Raw genomic sequence first — 11,014 nt, 5'->3', positions numbered from 1 at the left:
GTGCCGGTAGCCGCTCCGGATGAGCAAGCAGGGTTTTAAAGTTTAAAGCTCCTGCGTACATGGGCCGCACTGATAACATCACGGCTTCCTAATGGCCCACAGGACCAGACTTATTGTGGACCGTGGCAGCTGAGGAGAGTTGCTACCGGCCCCTAATTCGGAGGTATCTCCGGAAGCAGGAGGTCCCCAGAGCTGAAATGAACGGGGTTCAGCTTCAAAATACCCCCTGCTCCAATTCTATATATTTATTTAAAAAAACAAAAACAAAACAAAAAACATTCCAACAGCTTGGATTGCCTCTGTGTTGTTGCATGTTATTCTTATTGCTTGTTGGGGGAAGTGGTGGTTACTGAGTAGCAGAATCGAGGCCTGCTACATTATGTACTCTTACATATTCAATCTGTTTATACAAAGGGCCATGTTCTGCTTAATATCAATTGTGAAAGAGGACATTTGGGATGCAAGACTTCCAGTTTATTTTTTTTCCAATGTTAATTTAAAAAACCGTACTCTAATTTTTTTTTTTTTTTTTTTTTGGTATTGTTGTACATGGGGAACACAAAAAAAAAATATTTACTGCCAATAACATATTACTACATTATAAATCAGGGAGCACATTCACATAGAAACAGCAGATATGAACCACTTGATTCACCTAGTCTGCCCTCTGGAATGCCCTTCCCCTCAGTACGACTAGCACCCTCTCTATCCACCTTTAAGACCCACCTTAAGACACACTTGCTTAAAGAAGCATATGAATAGCACTCTGGATATTCTGAACACATGATACATAAAGCTTGGCCCCCTGCAGACGCACTTACCAGAACTCCCTCCTACTGTCTCTGTACGTTCTCCCTACCTACCAATTAGACTGTAAGCTCCTCGGGCCAGGGACTCCTCTTCCTTAATGTTACTTTTATGTCTAAAGCACTTATTCCCATGATCTGTTATTTATTTGATTACCGCGCTATGTACATTAATGGCGCTATATAAATAAAGACATACAATACAATACAATACCTAGTCTGCCCATTTTACTACCTGTTGTAAAACCTCAGACCTTATATGATCCTTGTCATGCTTTCATATTCAAGCATTTGGAATTTGCATACTGGATCAGCCTCTACCACCTAAGTTGGGAAGATATGCCACAAATCCACCACCCTTTCCGTTAAAATGTATTTCCTCACATTTGCCAAGCCCATCAACCACCAGCTTCAGAGCATGACCTCTTGTTCCAGCACATCTGTCTCTGAAATAGGCTCCCCTCCTGTACTCTGTTATATCAATGGTTTATTTGAAAGTTTCAAATCATATCCCCACCTCCGTGTTCTCCCCCAACCACAAAACTCACCAGGTAGATCAGGCCTGCACAACTCGTAAAGCGAGAATGGCCGAACTGCTCCAAGGAAAAAAAATTTGGGCCACACGGGTAAAATCATCATCATCATCATCATATCTCCCCCAGCACCCCTCATCATATCTCCCCCAGCACCCCTCATCATATCTCCCCCAGAACCCCTCACTATCAACCTTTGCGATACTCCCCTTCTATCTCGCATACCCCCATCTCTCCCCCTCACCCACACACATAATACTCCCCCTCCACATCAAACACACAATATCCCCCTGCACCTCCAATCACTCCCCCTACACCTCCAATCACCCACATCTCCAAGCACCCTCCTCTGCACTTCAAACCGCCACCCCCCGCCGCTTCCCAACTTGCGGTGGAGGAGGCGGCGGCAGAGCAGGCAGGACTACACGCACGCTCTAGCAAGTAGCAGACAGGCAGTGCCTCAATGCTAGAGCGCGCTGCAAGGGGGAGAGCAGGCTCGCGGGAGAGGCGAGGGAGAGTGGACTCGGGAGGGGGAGAGCAGAAAGCCGCCGCGGGCCGCACAGGGAGTGCAGGCGGTCCGCGTGTTGTGCAGGCCTGATGTAGATCATACACCATTTTAATCACCCTTCGAGAGAGTGCAAAGTCATGTCCTTCTGGAAACATGGGTCTTTCGTGAGCGAAAAGATTTAGATTTTATTTTTACAACAAATTTTTGGTTTTGACTTTAATTTCCGGTGATCTAAGTGGCCAATATTTTTAATGTGTATGGTATACATTTTTTTTTTTTTTTGTGTGTGTGTGTAAAGTCTTAAAGTAACACTTGTCCAGCTGAAATCCCTTTGGGGGAATACCCCCCCAAAAAATAATTTAAAAGTAAACAATAATTGGAGCATCAGAGTGCAAACACAAGAACCACAGAAATATTACTTTATTATACTACCATTATGTACATCAGTCACACAACACCCTTTTGTTGCTGCATTTCAAAATATTTTTTTTTTTAATCCACACGAACTGATCACAATTTGAACATGACAAAATCTTGATATGGTGGAATCTTTGGGTCAGAAACATGAAAGACAAAAAGGGATCCGACTCCCCCAGTAACCTCCCGGCAGGTAAATGAGGTACTGGCCAGCGCAAGCCATGACAACACTGAACCTTTAGATCTTTGTACAAACAATTTCATACTGAAACTGGTAAATTTAGAGAAATAATATTTATAAAAAAATTAAAATAAAAGTATAGTCTGAAATATAAGGGAGGGAAAAAAAAAAGCACACGTTTCAAAGCAAACATGTTTAATTAAAAGGCATCTACCAACATGAATAAAAAATAAAAACAATATGCGCCCTTTCCAACTGCTCCCTTACCATTTTAGGTATTATAATCTGTTAAGAGGGGAAAATATACAATTTAAGACCACATTAGTATAATTTTTTCCCCTCAACAAAAACTTCTTTAAATGGGAAACATACCTAAAATGAGAAAACAAATAATCACCTTCAGTTCTTTATCAGTCTTCTTCTAGAACATTATCCGACTCTGAGGCCAAGGTAACAGCGTATTCAATAACATTTTAGATTAGTTTCATTTTCTGAAGAAAAAACTTGGAGTAACTAGAAGTTCCCCTTGGGGTTTTCAGGAGTTGTCGGATGGCACATGCTCTTCGAAGCCCTCGCTCTCCCGTACCAGGGCTCGTTCCAAGATGACTCGACCTTCTTTGTAACGCTGACTGTCCTCTGTTGCAAATTCATATATCCAGCCGAGTTTACTATTACAGTTCTTACAACTGACATCCCGAACCATGTGACGGCCAGTAAGCATGACCCGATCCTGGACTTCACTGTACTGCAGGTTTACTACCTACCAGAGGATAGGATGGAAAGCATTTTAGTCAAAGATAACACAGGAAACCTCCATTACTTCATTTTGGAAGTATTTTTGCTATAAATATTTACAGGTTTTTAGCAGATGCTGAGCGTACAATAATTTAAGAGCGCGAGGCAGAGCGCCACTTCTGCGCTCATCGATCTATTCCAAAAACCAACAAAACTCTATTCTTAATTCATACTTTATAAAAATACAATTTTCAGAGTTTCATTTGAGATCTTCTCATATAATTAAAAACAGGTCCACCTAGCCCCACTAAAAAAATGGTGCATATTTTGGAGAAACCAATGTGAGAAGCTTTAGCACCCTTAAAAATAACTGAATTTATAATGTATCTAAGTTCAATGCGGATCACTGTAACAAAAAGGGATAACAGCATACATTAATTCTCTATAGAAGCATCCAAGTCTAATGATATAGCAGGGTAGATATACTTTGTGGCATGTCCGCATGCTCATAAAATACATTTAAGCATTTTAATTCATTAACTCCTTCTCCGTTAGAGGGAACAGCAACGTGTTGCTGCTGCCTCTAGAAACAAAGGGGTGAAGCAAATGATTGTTACATGGGTTAATGCTTTCATTAGGAGACAAGTTACAGTGCAACCTATAGAACACACAAAATAGCTACATGACAAATTAGATTCACCAGGGACATTTTGATGGAAGTGTAAAAACCACTTGTTTAATAGGAAAAATAGACATCCAACCAGTGATATAGAGAATGTACCTTTCAAATGTAAAAGTCCATAAACCAGGCAAAGGTAGGGAATTGCATCCTAAACACATGGTTGTTGCTTACATCCACCCTTCTGCATCTTTAGTACAGACAATTCAGAGTACGAGGAGCCTCAGAGCACAGTACAGGGTGAAGCTTTTATGATGCCCCTTGTGGTAAAAGGCTACAGAGCCCTACACAAGCTCTCTGCAGCTCTGACTGTGCTACACCAGCTCTCTGCATGCTGTGTGCTACACTAGCTCTCTCTGTGCATGCTGTGCGACACCAGCTCTCTCTGTGCATGCTGTGCGACACCAGCTCTCTCTGTGCATGCTGTGCGACACCAGCTCTCTCTGTGCATGCTGTGCGACACCAGCTCTCTCTGTGCATGCTGTGCGACACCAACTCTCTCTGTGCATGCTGTGCGACACCAGCTCTCTCTGCAGCTCCGACTGTGCATGCTATACACCCTTCAAGAATGATTGTGTGCAAGGGTTGATGCGTGCACCTTAGGGAACCTTGCCCATTACTCAAGTCTTGCCAGTGCTATAAAGACTTAATCACTCATTTTGTTCCCTAATACAAATTAGCTGACAAAGTATTTCTTTTTTTACCGACCAGGAAGGCCTTTTTGAGTTGTAGCACCGGTGACTGCTTATTTTCTATATTTTTGTTATAGGAGTGTTTGAGGAACCTCTTCTATTCTGCTCTAGTGGAATGAACCCACTACTAGCGAGAATCTTCCAATGAACTGCAAATAAGCACCTCGGTTAATAATACGGCTACCTAGTCAGAAATATATTACGCTGGGATTGGGGTTTATCATTCATTACCTTGTTGAAAAGGAACGCTCTCCCTGTGGCACCTGTGAAGCGAGTGGAGATAAGCTCTGAGCGGTTGGTCAAAATCGTATCACAATTTGCACAGGAAAACAGGCGAGTGCCACCAATGTGGTCCAAGAAAATTCTGCCCATCTTTCTAGTTCACAATCTTCTAAATGCACTCAATGACTGCAAAAGAGAAAGGGGTAAACAAAGTGTAGGTATTATGCATAATACAGTATTATTTACCTCAAGTAAGTAGGCAATAAGCATTTTACAAGAATAAAAAGTAAATTAGTAGATAATTCAATAACCTAATTTTTTTAGAATATATAATACTAGCTTTTGTACCCGGCTTTGCCCGGGGAATGTATCTCCCCGCCCCTCCTCCCCCCCACTGGTACATCTTCCCCCGCTGCCGCCTCTTCCCCTCCCCCCGCTGGTACATCTCCCCCATCCCCCTCGCTGCTGCCGCATCTCCCCTCGCTGCCGCCACAGCTCCTTGCCCCCCTCCCTCCCCCTGCCGCTGAGCTCACTCATGCTTTAGAGCGGTGACGTCACCAGCTATCCAAGCATGAACGATCGGCTGTCCTGTAATTTTTTTTAGAGCAGGAGCAGGGGTGGGGGGGGATTGGTGGTGGCTATTAGGGGAGTGGGCTGTCTGTGTCTCCATTTTCCCCTCTACAACCTTCCCTCCCCCCATTGCGCACGCTCTCTCTCCCCCTCTCCCATTTCTCTCTCCTGGCCCCCTCTATCCCCCTTCTCTCCGTTCCCTACAAATCCGCAGCAGAATGTACAGTGAAAGTTTTGTTGTGCTACGTGGTGCCGTTTGTGAGATATCGATGCTTCTGACATACAAACAAATGGAAAACTTAGAATTATAGTGTAGATAATCTCCCTTATGCGAGTCATATGAATGGACAGTAAAGAAAAATACTGTATGCTAAAGGCAAAGTAAGCGTTATGATTACAGAACAGACAACGGCGTGTTTCATTTGAACTTTCCGTAACCATGTACTGTAGTGCTTGTGAGAGTAATTAAATACATTTAATCCACACGGTTATGCGTCTGCTTTCCAAAGCAGGGGTCCACGTGTTTGAAAATTCAGTGTTCTGGAGAGAAAAACTGCATTACATAACAATCGAGTAAATGCATACTTCCAACCACCAAAACTTTAGTGAACTCCTTAGACTTAGTCGTTTAGAACACCCGTTTTCAGACAGACTATCCTAGAAAAAACTGCAATTGTATGTCGGGGTGTCTTTAAATTCACCTAAACAACTACGGTCACCCAAAAAAAAAAAAAAAAGCACTCTTACAACTGAAGATACACAGCTTTGCCAACATTATTACCACATTGATTTACAGCTACCAGTTACATAAGAAGTTAAACAGAAGACAAAACTGGATCCAGGTCTGTAGGATATTTGTATTCCTTTTTAGCTCAACACTTAATAAAAATGCTGGATATAAACTTTATGCACAGATTGGCTTCACCCGTATGCAGGAGCACGGTGTATACTTTGCTTGCTCTTGGCTTTGTGGGTAGGCAGGGCGAGTCCATGTTTTAGTTCTCATTTGCTATACAACTTTATTGAATATTTCCCCAAGCAAAATCTACTGAAAGGAAAAACATCAGACCACTATCGGACCCAACTGTCCCCTGCATCCTGGACGAAATCACCGTCAGACAGACTGCAGCAAAAAATCTTCTCTCTAGCAAAGCCTTTGCCAAATGTATATAGGCCAAAAGCACAGCAGTTGGACTGGTGTGAAGATATACGTTGTCGAGTGCACGCTGACCTGCAGCACCCTCTCTCCCTTCTACTTCATTTACAATAATCACCTACTGTATGCTCAAGCAAAAATACTGTTACAGATGAGACTAGTCGATCAATACATGCAAGCTAACGTCTGTCACTGCATTGTGATACTTCTAAAACACATTTAGCCCAGTGTAAGTTACCGTTTCGATGCTAACCCCTCCCCACTCCCCCCCCCCCCCAAAAACAGTCGTTTTTTTAGCGTAGTCATGTAATTTGGTTTTGTTCAGCCACACCTATTGATGGGAGGTTACAAGAGACGTACTCTTCTTATTGTAAGCCCACCATTCAGATCATTCGAATGCGAGACTTGGGGGAAAGAAACAGACTGTTGGATACTGCCCCAGTCACTTGCAAATCATGTGACTTTCAACCAGGGGTCAGCTAATAAAAAAAATACCACGTTGTGAGCACATTCACATGCCTCAGACAGGTCCACAACCCAGCCTTTCCCCGTAATCTCTTAGTATACAGGGCGTCCACTGCAGCCAGGGATTCTGGGACATTACATGCACAGTGTATCACCTATTGCATCATATACATTTTTACAAAATGTTGAAATGTGTCATTCGCAGACGACCAGCGGTAGAAACATTCTGGCATCGGTCTAGACCGGTTGGCAGCGGCCAAAAAACACAGCTCCGTCGAATTGCAAGTCGCTGCCGGTAAAACGCACCGCTTCTTCATCGCCATCTTTAAATGTCCCGGGCCTCCACTCCAAAAGTTAACGCGCTGAGAGGGTCCTGGTTTGCAGGTGCATTCACATTTGGAGTGGCAGCCTCGACATTTAAAGATGGCGGTGGCAGCAACGTGTCAGTAGTGAGTTTTCCAGGTGGCGCGATGCGATGAAGGCCCGGCAGCGGTTTGGTCACGGCCAAATGTCCCATTCTGTTCCAGCATATACAGGAGTCATCAGTAGTTTTTGTAATTTTAAATGAGATGAATAAAAAAAAAAAAAAGACTGCCAGATATACTTCCACCTATTAACCCTTTCACTGCCTGAAGGGCACACACATTGCGTGCGCCCACGGCATCTAATGGGTTAATTAACCAGTGAGGAAATAGTATGCTGGGCTTTCCAACCAGCAAACAATCATATTCAAGTCTAGAACAGCTGTTCTCTGCTCGACAATAAAGGGTCTGGGTGGTGCGCCTAAAACAAAAGACTGCAGTTATCAGGCTGCTATTAACAGCCGGTTAAGATATCAAACCATATAATCTCAATGGAGCCAGTCAAGCCATCAGACACTATATGAAAACCCATTTGGCTGAACATATTTCACTGCAGATAGGATGCATCCGTATCCATACTGCTAACATTTCAGTATGGTGGGATTTTACTGTAGACTTATATAGTATTTTCCATTTAGAGCAAAGCAAAAATCAGCCGAAAAACAAATTACACAGCATTATGTGCCATTTTCACAACAGTGTAAAGAAAGACTCTCCTATTCATTGCAGATATGATGTATCCATGCTCCTTGGTAACATCAGTATAGTGGGATTTTATCGTTTCATTTTTAATTACTGCAATACAAAAATCAGCCAGAAAATATTATACAGCAATATGTGCAGTTTTCAATAAATTAATCTGGAAAAATTATCCCGTTATAATATAATTTTTTTTTTTTATATTATATATATATATGCACAAATTTTCTTTACAGTATATTGTAAACAGCACAATACGGTACAATGTATTTTTAGATGCTTTTTGCCTTACTGTAAAACTGTGGTGGAGAAAAATAAATATAAATGTGATGATTAAATAAGTCACTATTTTGTATATTTTTTAAAGTCCTGCAATTTTTTACAAAAAAATTATTTTGTTTCAGATGCACCCGGGTAAGTTCCTCTGGCTGCACGAGCCACAAAATGTGTATGTATAAAAAACAAAAAACAAAATGACAATCTTAGGAACCAGGCAGTTTTGTTGAGTAACAACACCCCCCCCCATCACCAGCACGGTATGTCAGCAGCGTGAGTGTTTATCTCTGTACAAAATCCAATTCAGTAATAATTATATTTTAATGTGTGAATCCAGTTATCAAGACAAAATGTCACAATATACTGTATATTTGTCTGATGGTTCTTCCTATATTACATATGGTATGTTGCATATTCTTAATTGGTATATATTCGGTCACATTGGAAAGGTTATAGGATGGTTTTAAGTTGCCTGAACAGCCCTGTTTAGTTTGTCACAGAGATTATTGACAACTGTAGGTACTAGCTGAGAGAAGAGGCATATGTGTTTTGAGATGTTTGGGGAAAGGACAGCGAGAGTGAGACAGTTGCCATGGACAACTGATAACATGCGGAAGTAATCATTTCTGACAAGAAGCTCGAGTTCCTTATATGTTCACAAGGAGATATTGTGACAACAGTGGTACAACATACTGTATGTAAATACCATGTTAGGACATAATACTTAAAGTTAAGATGGCTGACTGGGTAGTTTTGTCTGGATAAATAGACAGCAGTTAAGCCGAGATAGAAGCACATCTTGATACCACCGTGATGTAGCCAGAGAGAGACAAAGCTGAGAGGAGATAGGCGAGAGGCACAGGATGATCGATTCCACCAGGAGGTGAGGACATGGAGAGATGAGTTAAAACCAAAATGGAGGAAAGATACGTTTTTATAAATGATATTAAGATCCACTCGGAAACAGAAAGCTCCTACATGCAATCATCAATGACAAGATTCTAACCTATCCGGAATGTCATCACTATTTTTTACGGTTATTTTTGTATGCATTTATAAAAAAAAAAAAAAATCTCCCCACTGGCATGTTACTGGGAAGAAGGGTCACATCCTATCTGCAGTTTTCCACGGAACCAACCGCTTTCTAAATACTGTGATAGTGGACCAGCTTCTCTGCAGTGATAAAAGGGGGGCTGGGTGGCACATCTAAAATAAGTTAGCATTGTGCTGCCTCGGTTGATTAAGCCCTTTCAGGGCTGAAGGTGTTAAAAAGCAGGCTGCTGTCATCATACACAACAGACTCATCCCAGCCATTAAACACTGCAGAGGGTGACGTGCCAGATGTACCTCCCGCTGCGTCTGACGTCACACGCACAGCCCATAAATAAACAAACCTTCCCCCTCCTAACAGCTGATCACGACTCCCCCCCCCCCCCCCACCTGACAAACAGTGCTAGGAAAACAATGAGATATTAATATAGTTCATCAAGACAACGACACGCAATCTCTCACCTTGATGAGGCGGGTCCATCTAAGTGTCAGACACTGGGGGAGGGGGGTGGTAATTATCCCCGGGGGGAGGGGGTGGTAATTATCCCCGGTACTACCAGAGCCTGCAACCCCGAGATACCACCCCCCCCCCCCCCAATGTAAACTACACGGATGAAAGTAATGTGATATCAATATATAACATCAATACAGAACAGCTGTGATCTTGCCAGCGCGCAGACCCCGCCGGGAGATGACAGGCTGACATGGAATAAAACCTTGTTCCCTGGAGGGGAGGAAGCATAACTAATGTCGGCCTCAGACATGTCGGCCTCAGACATGACGTCATCACATCTCAGACGCGTGACGTGTTTACACGGGCAACCGGTTTAACCTGTTGCTGTCCGGGTGGAAATACCCCGACTTATCAGGCAATAAACAACGTTGGCCTATTTTCATCTGTAGCTGGTGACAAGTTTCCATGAACCCCCCTCCGCCATTTCCCCCTGTGCTACACGGCGCGGGACCTCTCTGAGCGCCAGCGAGGTCTGCAGCTACAGCGGGGCCCCTTCCTCACTGAGGGGGTTACACAGCCCCCTCCCCACACACAGATTATGGCGGCGCACAACGCGGAGGACCTGCTGGGGTTACCCGGCTTTACTCCCTCCCTCCCAGACAGGCCGCCAAGTCTCACCTGGTTGCCCGGAGACGGGGTCTGAACGTTCGGCGGCGGTGGACAGGTGGGATTGGTTGTTGTCTGCGAACATTCGATGATGACGACGCTGCCCGGTTCGAGGCTCAGGAGGACTCTTCTAGCGAGACCGAGGCCCCGCCCCCTCCCCAGTTCCAGCCGTCAAACATCCTGTGAGTAAGCCACGCCCTCTCCCGTGTTCGCGCGCGACGTCACCAGGGCAGCGCCTCGGGCCTCACCTGACAGCCCAACGTTCCAGGCACGTGGGCTTTATTAACCCCTGTATGGCGCTCTCCCTGGGGGGAAGGGTGGGGGGTGCTGGTGGCAGGAGAGGGTTTATCTTTTAATGACCGAAATAAGCGGTGCCTTAAAGTGGGACTGTGCCCCCACTGCAAGAGATGCAAAACTTGTTAAACAATGAGGCAAACGTTCTCAGAAAATCACATGAAAAAAGTCCTATAATTTTTTATGCAAATAAAATCAGAAAGGCAGAGTGTGCTTTTAATATAACTTCCATTTTCTGTAAGAAAGGAG

The 11,014-nt window shown here is 43.6% G+C and overlaps 1 protein-coding gene across 3 annotated transcripts; it reads right to left on the bottom strand.

Moving 5' to 3' along the window:
- Positions 1-2,252: 2,252 nt before the first annotated feature.
- Positions 2,253-10,651, bottom strand: YPEL5 (yippee like 5). 3 transcript variants are annotated; one of them, XM_075595437.1, is made up of 3 exons: positions 10,484-10,651; positions 4,783-4,959; positions 2,253-3,205 (listed from the first exon to the last, which is right to left on the bottom strand). In XM_075595437.1, exons 2-3 carry the CDS (start codon positions 4,921-4,923, stop codon positions 2,981-2,983), a joined length of 366 nt encoding a protein of 121 aa, XP_075451552.1. In that variant the 5' UTR covers positions 4,924-4,959; positions 10,484-10,651; the 3' UTR covers positions 2,253-2,980. The 3 variants fall into 3 exon arrangements, with proteins under 3 accessions (XP_075451552.1, XP_075451554.1, XP_075451553.1); XM_075595439.1 differs by lacking the exon at positions 10,484-10,651 and adding an exon at positions 10,441-10,465; XM_075595438.1 differs by lacking the exon at positions 10,484-10,651 and adding an exon at positions 9,814-10,427.
- Between the last annotated feature and the right edge of the window lie 363 nt (positions 10,652-11,014).

The sequence above is a fragment of the Ascaphus truei genome, chromosome 4, assembly GCF_040206685.1.
Source record: "Ascaphus truei isolate aAscTru1 chromosome 4, aAscTru1.hap1, whole genome shotgun sequence".
NCBI lineage: Eukaryota > Metazoa > Chordata > Amphibia > Anura > Ascaphidae > Ascaphus > Ascaphus truei.
This window is presented reverse-complemented; position numbering and strand designations above follow the sequence as displayed.

What these genes read in the sequence shown, in the direction of transcription:
- YPEL5 (XM_075595437.1), bottom strand. Translation starts at nt 4,923, where the DNA reads ATGGGCAGAATTTTCTTGGACCACATTGGTGGCACTCGCCTGTTTTCC. An exon ending in GAGCGTTCCTTTTCAACAAG is followed by an intron (nt 3,206 to 4,782) that starts GTAATGAATGAT and finishes ATCCTCTGGTAG; the next exon opens with GTAGTAAACCTGCAGTACAG.